The 18,505-nt window shown below is 40.3% G+C and overlaps 1 protein-coding gene across 3 annotated transcripts in view; it reads right to left on the bottom strand.

The window, feature by feature from the left end:
- Positions 1–18,505, bottom strand: part of RTN1 (reticulon 1) — a 310,021-nt gene that overhangs the window by 257,220 nt on the left and 34,296 nt on the right. The window contains exon 1 of one of the 3 annotated variants that reach the window (XM_003924394.4): positions 13,602–14,066. The exons of the other annotated variants lie outside the window; for them this stretch is intronic. Coding sequence (XP_003924443.1) covers positions 13,602–13,842 — 241 coding nt within the window. The 5' untranslated portion in view covers positions 13,843–14,066. Of the gene's footprint in view, positions 1–13,601; positions 14,067–18,505 lie in introns of those variants that run through there. 3 annotated transcript variants of the gene reach the window in all.

Here is an 18,505-nt window from a genome sequence, read left to right as displayed (position 1 = left end):
CTAAATACCTATCAACAATCCTGTTTTCACCTACAAAATCCATTTCTTTATCTTTGGTTGCCAAGTAGAAATTTCCATTCAAATGGCTTGTCATCATTTCAAGCCTCATATGACTAAAAGTGAATTCATTATCCTCACTCCCCTAGCTAGTTCCCCCTCCCACTCTCTACAGTATAACATTCTCCCAGCCATAGGGCACAAAACTGTAGAGTCATCTTTGATTTATTCCTCCCCTCGTCCCCAGATCACGTCTGCTCATCACAAAGTCCTGTTGACGGTTTCTGTGAAGCCTCTCATCTTTCTTCCCATGTACCTCCCTCTATATTCCCATGATTACTTATTCAAGGCCCTGAAACTGATGTTACTGGGTTGGCCTCCTTCCAGCAAAAAGTCACAGGTTTAGCATTATCCTCAATGAATTCATCTTCTATGCTACTGTTAAACTAATCTTCCTTAACATAGCTCTGTGATATTACTTCCCTTATATATAAGCCTGCAAAGATCCCAGAATCCACAGAAAAGGAGACTAGAGTCCTGAGTAGCCCTCAAGCCCCCCACAATCTCCCTTCTCATCACTGCTCACTTCCCTGTCATCATCCTATTACTCCGACTGTCTTTGTGCTCACGTCTTCCTGCTTCCAATTCTATCTATCTTTCAAGAGACCAGGTACATTGGAACCCATAGTCATGAAATTCCTGTCACTTATATAGCTTGTACCATCCACCCAAGCATTAAGCTGCATGCTGACCTGAGTTACCCAACTTTGTTTTGTGTGAGCTGGCCATATCTCCCAACTGAATGACAATAAGCCCAGGAGGAAATGGGTAAAGGGACATGGTTCATGCTCCTCTTTTCCCCACGTCTTCTACAAAATGCCAAGCATGAGCAGGAAACTCAATAAATCAGTGCTTCTTATAGCTTTAAGATGCACCTGGTAGACTTGTTTCCCTAGGATGAGGTCTGTAGTTACCCCATCTGATGTTGGAGCAGGTAGTCTACAGACCATAATTTGAGAAGCCCTGATTTTTTTCAGAGTTGAAAAATGCATGCCAAAGGCAGATATGACATTGTTTTCTGTTCCTTTGGCTGTCAACTAGATCAGCAATAATTGAAATACACATAATTTTCTGTTGTCCAAGGGTAGTTGTTCTTAAAAAGACAAAGATTTGCTATGCATAAAACAAAATTCTAGAAATTTTAAAGGATGTGAGATTCAACAAATTTTCCAAATTCAGAAAGCAAGAATTTGGTCTATCATTGATTTTACAAAAAATCTCATGCAATAAATGAATTAGAAAAGGCATTTGGGGATTGGATGTGAAATTAGAATGGAGAATTCTTCCAGCTAAAAATGTGCTTCATTAAGCAACACAGGAAACATGGTTTTCCAATGAGTAATCTGCCATAAATATACAGATAGTGAGGCAAAGAAATAAGGAAAGAATCATGATGCTTTTAGCATTACAAAATTATTTAATGAATTTCCAAAACATTTTAGAATATACTGAATATTTATGGAACTAGATTAAGTAAAAAATGAAGAAGATAGTTTATCAAAAAGAATAAATGAAAGAGCTACTGCAGATAACATATTTCATATTTATATTAATAATCCAAAATTGGATAAAATTGTGTAGTTCTTAAGAAGAAAACATGTCACATTATGAAGTTTTCTTGACAATGGAGAACTAGAGGAGGATTTTTAAAAGGACACGATTCTGTGAGGAACACATTTCAAGTAGTCAATTTGGGGTAACTATGGTTTCTGTGATGGATGCAGTTTCCAGTTTCATTAGTGTGCAATAGGCAACAATGTTAAAGTATTGATATGGTTTGACTGTGTCCCCACCCAAATCTCATCTTGAATTCCTACATGTTGTGGGAGGGACCCAGTGGGCGGTAACTTAATCATTGGGTAGATCTTTCCTGGGTTTTTCTTGTGATAGCAAATAAGTCTGATGAGATCTGATGGTAGTGTAAGTGGGAGTTTCCCTGCCCAATCTCTCTCTCTGCCTACTGTCATCCATGTAAGACATGACTTGCTCCTCCTTGCCTTCCATCATGATTGTGAGGCCTCTCCAGCCATGTGGAACTGTCAGTTCATTAAACTTCTTTCTTTTGTAAAATGAGCAGTGTGAAAACAGAGTAATACAATAAATTGATACCAGTAAAGTGGAGTGCTGCTGAAAAGATGCTCAAAAATGTGGAAGCGACTTTGAAACTGGGTAACAGGAAGAGGTTGGAACAGTCTGAAGTACTTAGAAGAAGACAGAAAAATGTGGGTAAGTTTGGCACTTCCTAGAGACTTGTTAAATGGCTTTGACCAAAAGCCTGATAGCTATATGGACAAATAAGGTCCAGGCTGAGGTAGTCTCAGATAGAAATGAGGAACTTGTTGGGAACTGTAGCAAAGGTGACTCTTCTTATGTTTTAGCAAAGACACTGGTGACATTCTGTGCTTACCCTACATATTTGTGGAACTTTGAACTTGAGAGAGATGATTTAGGGTATTGGCAGAAGAAATTTCTATGCAGCAAAGCATTCAAGATGTGACTAGGGTGTTTTCAAAGGCAGTCAGTTTCATAAGAGAAGCAGAGCATAAAAGTTCAGAAAATTTGCAGCCTGACAATGTGACAGAAAAGAAAACACCATTTTCTGAGGAATAATTCAAGCCAGCTGCAGATATTTGCATAAGTAATGAGGTGCCGAATGTGAATCCCCAAGACAATGGGAAAATGTCTCCGGGGAATGTCAGAGGTCTTCACATCCATCACAGGCCCAGAGGCCTAGGAGAAAATGATTTCATGGGCCGGCCCAGCGTCCTTTTGCTGTAAGCAGCCTAGGGACTTGGTGCTCTGCATCTCAGCTACTCCAGCTGTGGCTGAAAGGGGCCAACATAGAGCTTGAGCTGTGGCTTCAGAGGGTGCAATCCCCAAGCCTTAGCAGCTTCCATGTGGCATTGAGCCTTCAAGTTCACAGAAGTCAAGAAATGATGATTAGGAGCCTCCGCCTACATTTCAGAGGATATATGGAAGTACCTGGATGTCCAGGCAGAGGTTTGCTATAGGGGTAGGGCTCTCAGACAGAACCTCTGCTAAAGCAGTACAAAAAGAAATGTGGGGTCAGATGCCCACACAAAGTCCCTACTGGGGGACCACCTAGTGGAACTGTTAGAAGAGGGCCATTGTCTTCCAAACCCCAGAATAGTAGATTCACTGACAACTTGCACCACATGCCTGGAAAAGCCACAGACACTCAACACCAGCCTATGAAAGCAGCCAGGAGGGAGGCTGTACCCTGCAAAGCCACAGAGGCAGAGCTGCCCAAGACCATGGCAACCCACCTCCTGCATCAGTTAAACACAGAGTCAAAGGAGATCATTTTGAAGTTTTAAGATTTGACTGCCCTACTAGATTCTGGACATGCATGGGGCCTATAGCCTATTTGTTTTGGCCAATTTATCCCATTTGGAATGGCTATATTTACTCAATGCCTGTACCCCCACTGTAGCTAGGAAGTAACCAGTTTTCATTTTACAGGCTCACAGACAGAAGAGACACCTTGTCTCAGATGAGACACTGGAGTGTAAACTTTTGAGTTAATACTGAAACGAGTTAAGACTTTCGGGGACTGATTGGTTCTGAAGTAAGGACATGAGATTTGGGAGGGGCCAGGGGCAGAATGATATTGTTTGTCTGTATCCCCACCCAAATCTCATCTTGAATTCCCCCGTGTTATGGGAGAAACCCGGCAGGAGGTAATTGAATCATGGGGCAGCTCTTTCCCGTGCTGTTCTCGGGATAGTGAATAAGTCTCACAAGATCTGGAATTTTCCCTGCCCACTCTCTCTCTTTGCCTACTGCCATCATATAAGACATAACTTGCTCCTCCTTGCCTTCCGCCATAATTGGGAGGCCTCTCCAACCATGTGGAATTGTAAGTTCACTAAACCTTTCTCTTTGTAAATTGCCCAGTCTCAAATATCTCTTTATCAGCAGCTTGAAAATGAACTAATACAAGTAATAATGTAATAATAACAATGTCAAGTTAGGGGCATTGTCTTTAAGGAAGATATAAATATCTTGGTGTAACTAACGAATTCCTGTCTACATTTCCCCCATTAAAACAGCAACCTGGCTTTTGCTTGAACATCACTAACTGGGAGAGAATCTGTCTTTTCTGGTCAGTTCTAATTATTAGAACATTTTCCTTTATTCAGCAGAAATCTGCTTCTCCAAATCACTAGTCCTAATTTTGTTCTATAAAATCAGCTGGGTCAAGTCTTCTTTCTTTGCTTCACGGAAGTTCTTCTAGTATTTAACATTCAGATCTCCTTTCTTTTCTTTTGGATAAAAATTCTTAATTTCTTTAACTATCTCTCAAATGGCATGTTTTCCAAAAGCCTCTCAATTGGCCTTCTCTCACCATATTATAGCTCATCGATGTCTCTCAAAAGCACGGCACCTACCCTTTAATACGAGACTCCAGATTTGGCCTGCCTAGAACAGAATCTAGGGGAACTATTCCCTCATATAATGTGCACCTGAGACTTTCTATTAATACTACCCAAAATTACATAAGATATTTTAGTAATTTCACCATACCACTAGCTCATAGTTAGCTAATTACAACCCTCAAATTTCCCAACCCCCACCATGAACTATTTTAAGTTACATCTCCTAAGTTTTATACATATTAAATAGAATTTGCAGAACTTATAGTCAAAATTTTACATTTATCATGTTACAGGCCACTGTTCTTCCTTCCCCCTAAAAGCCCCTAGGCAGCATTCTAGGCCACTATGTCCCTTGCTAAAGATATCCATTCGCGTCTGGTTTACTGTACCTCCCAGAATCCATCATGGTTCACTGTGATGTCAGTAATCATGTAGGTGGCTGTTTCACTCCTGTTTTCACCTTTCTTCTGGACTCCTCCAATGGCCTTGTCATCCACTCCATCTCAGTTTTCCACTCCTTCTCAATAATAGTGCCCCTCGTACTATCTACCTCAAACACCCCAGTTACCAAATCATCACCTCTTATCCTTTCATCTCCCTTACTTTGGTACCATTACTCCAGCAACACTGCCAGCATATACAATCCACTACGTCATCTTTTACTATGCTTCATTACTCAGCAAATCTATGACCAAGCATGTATATGCTGCCTTATATATATCCTCAAATCCATTGTCCCTCTCTTCCTACCAGGATCACTGGAAAACAAAAATAAAAACCAATCCAACTATCTACCCATTCCAAACCAAAATTAAGATAACATATACAGTGATTAGCCTCACTTTAAGCTCCAAGTGAGCCCCAAGGGCTGCTCAGTATTCCCTCAATTTGCCCTAGTCCTTTCACACTCTCATTTACCTAAGTGACAATTTTATGCCTTCTCCCCTCTTCTCAAACTTCCAACAGCTCCACTCCTGCCTTCACTCTGCTGACCTTGCTTCCTATTTTATTGATAAAATAGAAGCAGTTAAGGAAAACTTCTGCCTGTTCTCAGCCCTACGTACACCCATTCTCTGCACGTGTGCCTTCTCCTCTGTCTTTCCTCCATTATATCCATGAACTATATCAGCCCTTCTCTGTGTGCTGGCTCCATCCCCCCTTACTCACTCAGACACAGTTTCAGGAAATGCCCGTGCCTCCTACAACACCAGTCTTTCCCTGACTACTGTATCATTTGCATCATCTTGCAAATAAGCCTTAATATTCCCCACAGGAAAAAAAAAATTCCCTTCATTTTATCTCAATCTCCATATAGTTACATCTTATTTTTTCAGTTTTCTTTATAGTAAAAATCCCCAAGAGAGTCAAGTCTATAAATATCATCTCTTATTGTCTCCCCTCTCATTTGTTCTAAAACCATTTTAACCAAGATGTTTTTCCCAGCACTTTGAATGACTTACTCATTGTCAAATCCAATGGCTGATTCTCAGTCTCTATCTTAACCACAAGCAGTATTTGGCAGAATCAATCACTCTATTCCTCTTGACATGTATTTCTGTTTTTTACTGGAGTCTCGGTTTTCCTACTTAATTATCCACCTTTACTCGGTTTTCTTTGAAAGACCTATGAATATTTGATTGACCCAGGACTCCTTGACCTAATCACTGTCAACACTCACTCCCTTAGTGATCTCATCTCTATACCAACAACTCCCAATATATGCAGATCAGATCACTTCCCAGCCCCACTCTACACTGCCTACTTGCCAACTCCACTTGGATATCAAACAGACATTCAAAGATTAACATTTGTAAAACCAAACTTGTGGATTTTCCCTGAAACATGTTCTACCTAAAGTCTTCCCATCTCCAGCTAATAACAAGTCCATTCTTGTATTTACTCAAGCCAAAAATCATGGCATGACCCTTATGTCCTTTCTCATACCTCCTATACAACCCATTAGGATACATTATTAGCTTTACATTCAGAATATATCTAAAATCCAACCACTTTTCACCTCTTCCAATGCTGTCACTCTGATGCAAGCCACTGTAATTTCTTGCTCAGATTACTGCAATGGCCTACTAGTAGGTCATTCTTGCTCCACACCAACCATCACCACCCCCATGTTAGATTCTCAACACAGTGGCTAGAATGATTAATTATACTTAAAACTGAACTCTAAATATGCGCCTTCTCTATTTAACACCTCTCCCATTCCTGTGGCTCCCATCACACTCAAAGTAATATTAAAAGCTGTTACAAGGGCCCACAGGACCTACTGACCTAATCTATCCATTCCTCTCTACCTCTCACCCTTTGCTCATCCTCTGTCATTCTCCCCTTGCTTACTACACCTGACTGCCCTTCCTGTGGTTCCTTGAATGTGCTAGGCACACTCACATGCAGGGCCTTTGCAAAGGATATTCCCTCTGCCCAAAATCTTCTCTCAGCCATCTGTATGACCGTTCTGTCACTTCCTTCAAGTCTCTGTTTTAAAGATACCTTATCAAAGAGGTCTTCTTTGACTATCCCTCTCATTCCCACTACTATATTTGGACCTTTTCCATAATACTTATTATTCCTTGATATGTATGTTCTGGTCTCTGCTAACCTTCCTACTGTCCCCTTGTCCCCGCCAAGGAAAAAAAATAAACATTATGGATTATAGACTTTTATCTGTCCTTTTCTGTACTATAATCCTCAGTGCTTAGACAATGCCTGACATATAGCAAGAGTTCAATAAATAGTAATATAATCATAAATAATGCTCTCTTGCTGAAACTAATTACAATGGTTACCTCTGGACAGGGCCAATGGACTGTTGAAAGGTAAAGTGTGAAGACTTCCTTTTCTCAACATACCCCTTGTACCTTTTGGATTTTAATAACATGTGCATGTATTTTTCTACCCTCCCCCAATTTTTTAATTGGGGCAAAATTTATTTTAATAAACAGATTTATGTTGCTGCTTTTGAATAAACATTAAAATCAAAATTCTTTTTCATAGCAATCTACACTGTAACATATGAACCATCTTTTGAAATTTTGTGCAGTTTAGAAAATTAAAAAGCATGCTTTCTATATCTTTATGTAAGTTGAGTGCTTTGTAGTGTTCCTGGGCATAGGAAATGCTACACACATGTTGATAATTCAAAATCTGAAAAAAAAATAAAAAAAGAGAAATAATGTTGTACAAGCATTATTTTTTAGTGAACCAGAGGGAATTTCTGATCAACATATTCATTCTTTTCTAAGGGTCTATGAATATTTAGCATAATAACACATTCTCAGATTATATCAGCAATCAGTGTCAAATATATTGATTTATAAGTTTTAAGAATCCACCATTTCCCCCTTTTTGAAAATCATGTATTAATTTCAACTTTTCTAGCCCTAGTCTTATTCTCCAAAGATACTGGGAATGAATTTAAAACTGCTCAGCATACTCATTCAATTCTGTCAGATGTAAAGTAGTTGGATGTGAAGAACTGATCTCATCAAAGTAGTAATACAGGATTTTACCTTCTGTTTACATATCCTGGGATTCCAGTCTTTCTTTCTATATATATTAATTTTCCAACATAAGAATCACTATCTATTTTAAATCAGGAAGCTCAACTAAGAATTGAAAAGTTCTTTCCTCCCTTTTCTCACATCCTATTACTACAGCTTCTTCCACAAACAGTTGGCCTCTCTGGCTCACACTCTTCTCACTGTTCTCTTTGCCCTCAAATATTATTTAACCAAACAAAACTGGTTGTTTGTCTTTCATTTTTGGACCAAGTTCTTTATAATGACTTTAGTGCAGAGCATTCCTATGTGGATATATTAGTCTCCTGAAATGTCTTTTATTTTCACTGCCCTCTAAATTTTCCAGCATCTTTTTTAAAACTCCCTTAGTCACCACTGAAATAATCTAATTGTTGAATATAATCACAACTAATCCAATGATCTTGATGTAATATTTAGCCAGTTACTTCTTTGAAGATGCAAAGAATGAGATAGATGATAGAAATAAAGGGAAAGAGAGAAAAAAATTGTTTTTCACAGCTACAATAGTCTAAGCAGGCTGTGCTCATATTTACTTACTCTGTGCTGATCTAAGAAAACTAACTCATAACCTTGTGCCTGTGGGGTTAGATTATTATAATTCCCTTCTAGTCAAGCTTCCAGCAATAACTTGGGAATGAAGAAAATAAAAAATAACACAAAAAGAACTATTTGGCTAAATTAAATACTGTGAATCAGAAAGGTGCACATTTTAGGAAACCATGACTGACCTGTGTTTAGCACAGATCCTTACACAAAGGAGGCATTTAATAAAAATCTAGTAAGTTGAATTGAATCGCAATGGTGTCTCACTTTACAAAAGATAACAAAAGCTCTCTGTAATCCCTGTAATCCATGCTCCCAGGAATAGACAAAATCGGCTAGATAATCAGCAACCCTTCTCTCAACCCTCAGAATCAGAAGTAAAAAAGAGATGGAGAGAGGAGAGCCTAAGAGTAAAGCAATGAGCAGGGTGGTTTTCTTGGAACAGCAAGTTCATGAAGGGAAAGTTAAGCTGAAAGCCTTGATAACATTTATCAATGTACTTTTAAAGTATGTAAGCAACTCTAAATTTGTAACCCAATGTGAATTCCCAATATTAAAGAACATATACCGTACTTACTTCCAGAAATGGTACTGATCATATCCAAAGGGTATGTCCAGAGAAATAAATTGCATCAATTTTCCAAACTCTTTTATTCATCTTATATGTTTTAAAGATAGTAATAGCAAAGTGTAATGTTCCTTACCATTTTAATAGAACTGCAGCTTTCTCAAAAGAAAGAAAATTGAAATTTATACCTTCTGAAGTGGATTATCTGGAAATGACTCCAAATAAAAAATTTCCACACATCTGTCAAACACATCCAAAAGTGAAGACAGTTAATCTAGCCTCTAAATGGAATTTAGAAGATGACTGGTAATGTGTTATAGTTCTCTAGATTTATTATATTAAATAGAATAAACACAGGTTATATAAAACCTCCTGAAAATTATTTAAATCATGATAGGCTGAGAATAGTTTTTCCAATACAGCATCACATTTAGCATTTGAAAACTGCAAACATATAAGCAATACAGTCCATGTAAACTGGAAAATGCTTTTTGCAATTATCTTGAAATTTAAGTTAAATTATCTGTAAGTTGATATCACTGAAGCATATCATATTGGACTGATTTTTTTCCTGACCATTCTCCATCATGTTCTTCATTTTGCTTTCCATATATTAAGCAGTCAATGAGTTAATTTCCAAAGCAAGCAACGAGTTAACTTCTATTTCATTTTGTTCAAATGTTCTATTTAAAATTCTTTCTTTAAACAAAGAACCATTCTTTTTTCCTTTGGTTATTGTATGCTCTTTTTGAATAGTTTCCAGGAATAAAATAACTGATCATGAAAAAACAAAACAGTTACTCTTAACACTCTTTGTATAAAGTTATTAGATGATGGCACTTTTATGATTAACAACTCTAACATGTTGCAGCCTATCCACAGTGTATTAAATGTTCCCTTGTCAACAGACATTAATTTCACATGTCCAGTATCAATTTAGACATGAAGCTGTAACTTTAAAAGACAGTGTTACTTTTTGTTGAGACTATTTCCATACCACAAAAGGGACAGAAGCAATGAGAATACCTGAAAATAGAGGACTGATGAAGTTTTACGGTACACGGGTTTTTTTGTTTTTGTTTTTGGGTTTTGGGGTTTTGGTTTTTTTGTTTTTTTGTTTTTTGTTTTTTTTTTGTATTTTTAGTAGAGACGGGATTTCACCATGTTGGCCAGGATGGTCTTGAGCTCCTGACCTTGTGATCCACCGGACTCGGCCTCCCAAAATGCTGGAATTACAGGCGTGAGCCACTGACGCCCAGCCTATGGTACAGTTTTAATGATATTTAAACATATATTCATTCCAGGACACTGCTGAGAAATATTTTTGGAAATGTTCCTGGGGGAATTTTAATTACCATTAATGTATAAAAATAAATAACAGAATCTCGGTCCAGATGGCATGATTGGTGATGTTTTTCAGAAAAACACTTTATAAAACATCAGTATCTGTCTTATATTTCCATTTGAAAAAGAAACAAAATCTGTTTATAGTGCATCACACTCAAAGTCTAAGTTACTTCTTAGTTTGAGTTGAGTCCCAAAAAGCACCACTCTTTAAAAAAAAAATAAAAGTGCTCTTCTGCCATGTGGGGAGACAGTGAAAAGACAGCTATCTATGAACCAGGAAGCAGACCCTCACCAGATACTAAATCTACCTCGATCTTAGATTTCTCAGCTTCTAGCACTCTGAGAAAATAAATTTCTGTTTATAAGCCAAACAAAAGTAAATTTTAAAATGCAGTATAAAGTAGTGTCCTTAGTAGGCGTCTCTGAGACAATTGAGGGCTCACATGCTGACTTTGCTTATAGCAATAGAACTGCCAAAATAATAGACCAGAAAGCTGGCAAAGATTTCTCTGGATTTTTAGTTATTTATTTAGACATCATTTCTTGCATTTGATTATCTTCTAGCAGCACATCCAGACTACTTACTAAAAAATATAGAGATTTAAAACATTAACTGGCCGGGCTCAGTGGCTCAAGCCTGTAATCCCAGCACTTTGGGAGGCCGAGGCGGGTGGATCACGAGGTCAAGAGATCGAGACCATCCTGGTCAACATGGTGAAACCCCGTCTCTACTAAAAATACAAAAAATTAGCTGGGCATGGTGGTACATGCCTGTAATCCCAGCTACTCAGAAGGCTGAGGCAGGAGAATTGCCTGAACCTGGGAGGCGGAGGTTGCGGTGAACTGAGATCGCGCCATTGCACTCCAGCCTGGGTAACAAGAGTGAAACTCCATTTCAAAAAAAAAAAAAAACATTAACCAATCAACAGCTATATCAGAGATTCCTTCAAGCCACAATGATAAACTAAAAAATTTCTATGTAAATATGCAAAATATGTGTACCTTCCATCTTTCTTCATTCTCCTCTCACCCAAAAAAAGTATCATGTTTGATTTTATTACTATATTTGTTGCCTAGGATAGAAAACCCCTAACACATTCAACAAAGCAAGATATTTCTATGATAATAATAATAAATGGCAAATACATTGTTACTTATTACAGTCACCTTTCTTTAACAATGCACTGTATATTTTGAAATTGCTAAAACAGTAAATTTTAAATGCTTTTATCACAAAAAATAAGTACATGAGATGATGGATTTGTTAATTAGCTAATCATTTGACAATGCAGACATATATCGAAACACCACACTGTACCCTACCAATACATATTCTAAGCATTTCCTATATAATAACTTTCATGGATGATACGTTACTGAACATGGGGCACTTAGTTTTCTTTTTTCTAGCTCACATAATCTTGGTGACACTAAAAGGAGGTGGTTAATGTTTCATAAAGACAAAATTTAATTTACTTTGATTACAGTGGATAAAGATTCTACCCTCAATAAAGAATGGTAAAGACAAAAACTACCTTCCTTTGTCTATTATCATTTGCCATCTTCTTTTGCAATTATAAAGAGTTTTGTTTACATTTGGATGCAGAAGTTGAAAGAAAGACTGAGCAGCCATTCTTAGACTTAAATCCTCCCCCACCCCCAGAGAGATCATAATTAATATATAACAAACGGTGTTTACCGTTGGGGTTTTTGAGTACTTTTCTTTCTTTCTTTCTTTCTTTCTTTTTTATATAGGGTCTCCACTTTGCCTCTTCCCTTCAGGATATTGACAAGTTTTATTCAAACCTCTTTTCCAAACCTCTTTTACCCAGTTCAGATCTTCCATACCAGGGCAGAGTTAACTACTATTACCCTAGGTATTCCACATAACCAAAACCTCTTTTCCCCAGTTCAGATCTTCTGTTACCAGGGCATAATTAATTACTATTACCCTAGGTATTCCAAATAAACCCTTAAGAGAAGCTGAAAAGGGGTTTCCTTACATCGACCACCAAGAGCACACTCCAGTCCCACCCCACATCCCCTCCTCTGGGAGCACCCACCACCCCAGGCCTTTTAGCTCTACATTGCCAAAACTACACAACTCCCACTCAACCATAGCAAAGCTTTCTCAGGAAACAGCACCACACAGCATCCCCTTTCCTTCTCCTTGGAAACATCGTCAATCAGGCCAGCAGCCTCAAAGCGCGCTTCGTGGATCCTTTGACCAGGATGCGCCAGGGGCCTGAGCTCCTGGGGGGCACCCAAGTACTCACACTTAGAACAGGGAGTCAGGCAAAGAAAGGTCAAACCCAGGGAAATTTCCAAGGCGGGGGAGGGGGTGGTCAGACTGCTGGTAAACTATGCCACATCCACTCACCACCACTCAAACCTTCCATCCCACAGCCAGGCCTGCTGCACTTCGGAGTTCTAAGTTTCAATGCTCCCTGCAAGGTGGGGCCATCCGGGGCAGTGGCGAAAGACAGGTTCTGAGCAGGGGGAGCCACAGCACCCAACCTGCTTGCAAAGCTGTGTCTCCGAAATAGGGACACACTCTCTGGGATTTGTTTTCTGCGGGGGAAGAGGGGAAGGAATGTGAGGGAAGTAAGTGTGGTGGCGACTCGTGGAGGGCAGGGGTAAGGGGCAGTTACAGCCACATTTCTGCTCTGGACAGAGCCAGGTACAGGGACTGTGGACCTGGCCGCCACTGGGTTGTCAGTATCTCCTGTCGCCCGCACAAGCTGCGCGCAAACACGCCCCCCCGAATCCCCACAACCTGTCAAACTGGCCCTACAGCTCGGAGCCCCATGGCAGGAGGGAGAAACTTCTACCCAGACTCGCCAGCAGCCAGGATGCTCCGGTTTGCTGATGAGAAAAATTTTTTGATCTGAATCATGATAATAAAATAAAAGGATCAAAAGCATCTTGACTTCTTCTGAACCTTTGGAAAAATAAAATTATTGTTTTCCACCAGCCCGCGAATATTCCCAGTCGCCAGTGGCGACGCGGGGGTGGGGTTGGCGCTCAAGGCAGAGAGCGCAAGGCAGGTGCCCAGGAGGGCCGCGCAGAAGGGGACCGACTGGAGGACCCGGGTCCCCGACGCCATTTGCCGGGCAGTGGTGCCCGCCTTACCTGTGGATGCAGTTTCCATGGCAACGGGCGGCTGTCGGGCGGGGCCCGAGCCGGGTTCCCGCGGCGCCGCTTCCCGGGCCCTGGCGCCCAACCCCGGGCTGGGCTCCCCAGCCTGAGGCGCCGGCGTGGCCCCTTTCAGCGTCACCGCTTCATCCTCCCCCTCCCCCCGGTCCTTGAGCCACTGGGACCCGGGGCAGGCCAGCGGCAGCAGCTTGTCCTGCGGATCCGGCGGCGCGGCCATGGCTGGCGTTTCCCGGCGCGGCGACGGCGGCTTGGCTGGGCCGAGGCGCGGTGGCTGCGCGGGCGCTCCCTGCTGCTGTCCCCGGAGGGACTCCGCACTCCGGGAGGCTGCGGTGTCTCAGCGCCGCCGCTGCCGCCTCCTCTGCTGCAACTCCGCGGAGCCGCTGCCTACCGCTCTTCCCGCTTCAGCTCCTCCTCCTCCCCCCTCCTCTTCCTCCCGCCCAGCCGCGGCCGCTGCCGCTGCCTGCGCTCCTCCTCCTACTCCAGTGGCTGCTGCCCCCGCCGCTTTGCTACTCCCAAGCCTGTTATTACGCAGGTGAAAATGGCTTGCTTGGTCCGGGTCCTCCTGGGCACGTCAGCCCCCAACCTGCAAATGGCAGGCCCCGGTTAAGGGATGTGCCAAACCCGCTCGACTCTTCCTCTCGTTTGGGGAGAAATAAAAAAAGACTAGCAGGTAGAAGCAGCCCCCAGCAGCGTCGCCTTCCCAACTCAGAAAGTTAAGCCCCTACTGGTGGCCTGGGTCCCAAGGCAAAGAGGAAAGCTAGAGAGCTCAGGGTCACAGTTCTGAGAGTGACCAATATCAGTTGTGGACGGGACACAGGTCTGAGCGGGTAAGCGGTTGAGATGGGTTCTGGTGGCAGATGGAGACGAGGGAAGCTGTAACCCCGAAGTTAAATTCTGCGTTTCCAAAATAGGCCTGAAAATAGTGGACTAAAGGAATGAGTTATCAGGACAGCCTCCAAAAAACGCTTAACAGATCTCACCCTGACCAGCCCTGAGGGCAAACAGGATGTCAATTGGCAGGACAAAAGCTGTACGTTTCCTTTCAGAAACACTGAGCCAAGGCCATCCTAATCATAAGCTGTCTGTGCAGTTTGTTATATTTCAGAAGTTGGACATTCCATTAAGCTTGCATCTTTTTCTTTACAGTTCACTGTGATAAAATGGAAGATAGTCAGCAAACAAACTCAAACTCAGAGGAGGAAAGTGACTTGCCTTATCAGGTATTATGCTTATATGAAGACCCATCTTTTCAAATGTGTTGTGCTTTATTGGTTCCTAAATTGTTTAATAAAATGATGTGCCTTTAAAAACTAAGATTCACTACAACACAAACGTTGAAGGAATAGGCTTGTCTGCTGTTTCTTCTCTAGGAAAGGTGGACGCAGACGTACAGCACACTGCGTTGCGAGACTCTGTGGGACTCTAGGCCACCAGGCACATCTTGAAGATTTCATACCTGTCCACTGGTATATTCAAAGGCCAACTTCAGTACCATTCAAGTGCGCCTCAATAATGCTGAAAAAGCCCAGATTCTGCCAATCTGTTGTTCTGTTAGTGGACCAGTGTTCAAAAGCTGACAATATTATAGAGAAAAATCATTCCCTAAACAATAAATATAGCCTCCTAAAGCCAGATATCCCTGGAGATCTGATGGTCACCAAAATTTTACATTTGTGATATACTCAAAATTATCTCTCATGATGGAAATGTTCGCCATCTAGATTGTGGTTCTAGCTTCGAAGGTGCATACATATGTCAAAACTTATTGTTTACTGTAAACATGGTCAATTTAATGTGTTGTCAGTTATATCTCAATAAAGCTATAAAAAGAACTCATCCAAAAACAAAATAATTGGTTATCATGAATCATAATGATTTTTAAGTATCTTTTCATGATCAAAAAAAAAAAAAAAAAAAGAGCGTATTTAAGAAACCATTAAGTTGAAAAGCTTATTCCACTGCTGTCTTTCCATGGAGCTTAATCCTGTCTTGTAATTAGGGGACACTTGTAAGCTTTTTTCAGATCTATTATTTAATATTCCTTAACGCATCAGAAATATTAGATGGGGATTTTTCATAGATGATACAACCTTAAGTGGTCATTGAGTACTAATATTTGAGAATTGCTATGCAAGGGAGTTACATACAAAGTAATATGGAGTATATTCGTTTGTTTCTCTGAGAAACATAAATGAAAGTTATCTTTAAAAAATCTGGGAGACCTAAGCAAGCCTCTTTGTTTCCTTATGATTAATCAGATCGGAGGTTTGGGGATATGATTCTAATTATTCGTCACATTTCTTTCATACTGATCAATGCTCTCATTGAGAATGTGTGAAGGAAATAGCCAGTTAAATCTAGAGTGAAGTTATTAAAGGAAATTGACCATTATTGAGAGTTCCATTTTGATACATTATTCTGTTTGACACTGCTGAAAAGAGATGTCTACATTATTTCAGTGTTAGCAATTTTCATTACCAACTTTCCTTATTAGACTCTTCCTTTGGATGTATACAAATCGTCTATTGGGGGAAGATATTTTCAGGTTTATGCTTTGACTTGAAAGAACTCGTGTGTTAGTATTATTTATTTTGCACTCCTCTGAACTGACAAAGCTTGACTAATTTGAAGATTTATGGGCAAAACACAGCAATGAGATTCTGGGGCTTGTATTGTTGCTCTAAGTTATGAATTACTCTAAATTGCTTTTGAGACACAGAAAAAATAGGGCTATCACTTTTAAAAGGTTCTTAGCAAGAAGAGTTGAGACAAAAGAACTGTCAGGTTTTGTCTTCAGCTTTTGTTCTTTGTAAAAGAAGTTTTGTTCATCATTTGAAAAGAAGGAATCTGGTGAGGAGCGTTTATTTAGCACTAGCTTCTTAATCCAATTCGTATGTCATGGGGAAACAGGATGTGAGCACATACAGGAAGAGCACCATGAGTAACAAACTTTAACCAAGATGAAATTCTTTCCAGCCTCAATATTAAAGCTACTTAACATCTCTACATCGCAGGTCCTTCAACTGTAACCTGTAGACTTAAAAAAAAAATTTTGTTGCGTGCATACTTAGTAGGTGTGTGTATTTATGGGGTATATTAGATATTTTAATACAGGCATACAATGAATAATAATCACATCATGGTAAAGGAGGTATCCATCACCTCAAGCATTTATCCTTGCTTTGGGTTACAAACAATCCAATTATAATCTTTTTGTGGTTTTGAAATATATTGTTGATTGTAGGCACCCGGTTGTGCTAGTGAATACTAGATCTTATTCATTCATATCTAACTATATTTTTATATCTATCATTAACTGTCACACTTCTGTGGCCCCTACCCCCTACACCCCCACCAGCCTCCCAGCACTACACTTCCTGCCTCTGGGAAACATCCTTCTACACTCTATCTCCATGAGTTCAACTGTTTTAATTTTTATCTCCTATAAATAAATTCCCATAAAATTCTTCTTACGTGAGAACATAAGAAGTTTGTCTTTCTGTGCCTCGGTTACATCACTTAACAAATGTCCTTCAGTTCTATCTATGTTGTGCAAATGACAGAATCTCATTCTTTTTAATAACTGAATAGTTGTCCATTGTGTATATGTATCACATTTTCTTTATCCATTTGTTTCCTGATGAACACATGGATTGCTTCCAAATCTTGATTAGTGTGAATTATATAGTGCTGCAATAAACACTGGAGTTCAGATATCTCTTCAATATACTTTTGCTTTTGTTTGGGTATATACCCAACAGTGCGATTGCTGGATCATATGGCAGCTCCAGTCTTTTTTAACTTGGTGAGATGACATCTTACTGTAGTTCTGATTTGCATTTCTCTGATGATCAATGATACTGAGCACCTTTTCCTATGTCTCCTTGAAGTTAATTTGTATGTCTTCTTTTGAGTAATGTCTACTAGATATTTTGCTCATTTTAATGGATCATTATATTTTTTCTTATAGACTTATTTGAGCTCCTTATAGATTCTGGTTATTAATACCTTGTCAGATGGATAGTTTGCAAATATTTTCTCTCATTCTGTGGGCTGTCTCTTCACTTTGTTTCTTTTACTGTGCAGAAAATTTTTAACTTGATGTAATCCCATTTGTCCATTTTTGCTTTGGTTGCCTGTCCTTGTTGGTGTTACTCTAGAAATCTTTGCCAAGACCAGTATCCTGGAGAGTTTCCCCAATGTTTCAATGTTTTTCTTTTTTTTCTTTTTCTTTTTTTTTTTTTTTCCAGACAGAGTCTTGCTCTGTCGCCCAGGATGGAGTGTAGTGGTGCGATCTCGGCTCACTGCAACCTCCACCCCCAGGGCTCAAGTGAATCGCCTACCTTCAGCCTCTCAATTACAAGCACCCACCACCAAGCCCAGCTAATTTTTTTTTTTTTTTTTTTTTTTTGAGATGGAGTTTCGCTCTTTTTTTGAGATGGAGTTTCGCTCTTGTTATCCAGGCTGGAGTGCAATGGCGCGATCTCGGCTCACTGCAACCTCCGCCTCCTGGGTTCAGGCAATTCTCCTGCCTCAGCCTCCTGAGTAGCTGGGATTACAGGCACGTGCCACCATGCCCAGCTAATTTTTTTTTGTATTTTTAGTAGAGATGGGATTTCACCATGTTGACCAGAATGGTCTTGATCTCTTGACCTTGTGATCCACCCGCCTCGGCCTCCCCAAAGTGCTGGGATTACAGGCTTGAGCCACCGCGCCCGGCCTAATTTTTGTATTTTTAGTAGAGACAGGATTTGATTATGTTGGCCAGGCTGGTCTGGAACTCCTGAATTCAAGTGATCCGCCCATCTCTGCCTCTCAAAGTGCTGGGCTTACAGGTGTGAGGCACTGCATCTGGCCCCCAATGTTTTCTTTTAATGGTT

Source organism: Saimiri boliviensis, chromosome 2 (assembly GCF_048565385.1).
Source record: "Saimiri boliviensis isolate mSaiBol1 chromosome 2, mSaiBol1.pri, whole genome shotgun sequence".
Classification (NCBI taxonomy): domain Eukaryota; kingdom Metazoa; phylum Chordata; class Mammalia; order Primates; family Cebidae; genus Saimiri; species Saimiri boliviensis.
Note: the sequence above shows the minus strand (reverse complement) of the source record. Positions and strands in the feature narration are given on the sequence as shown.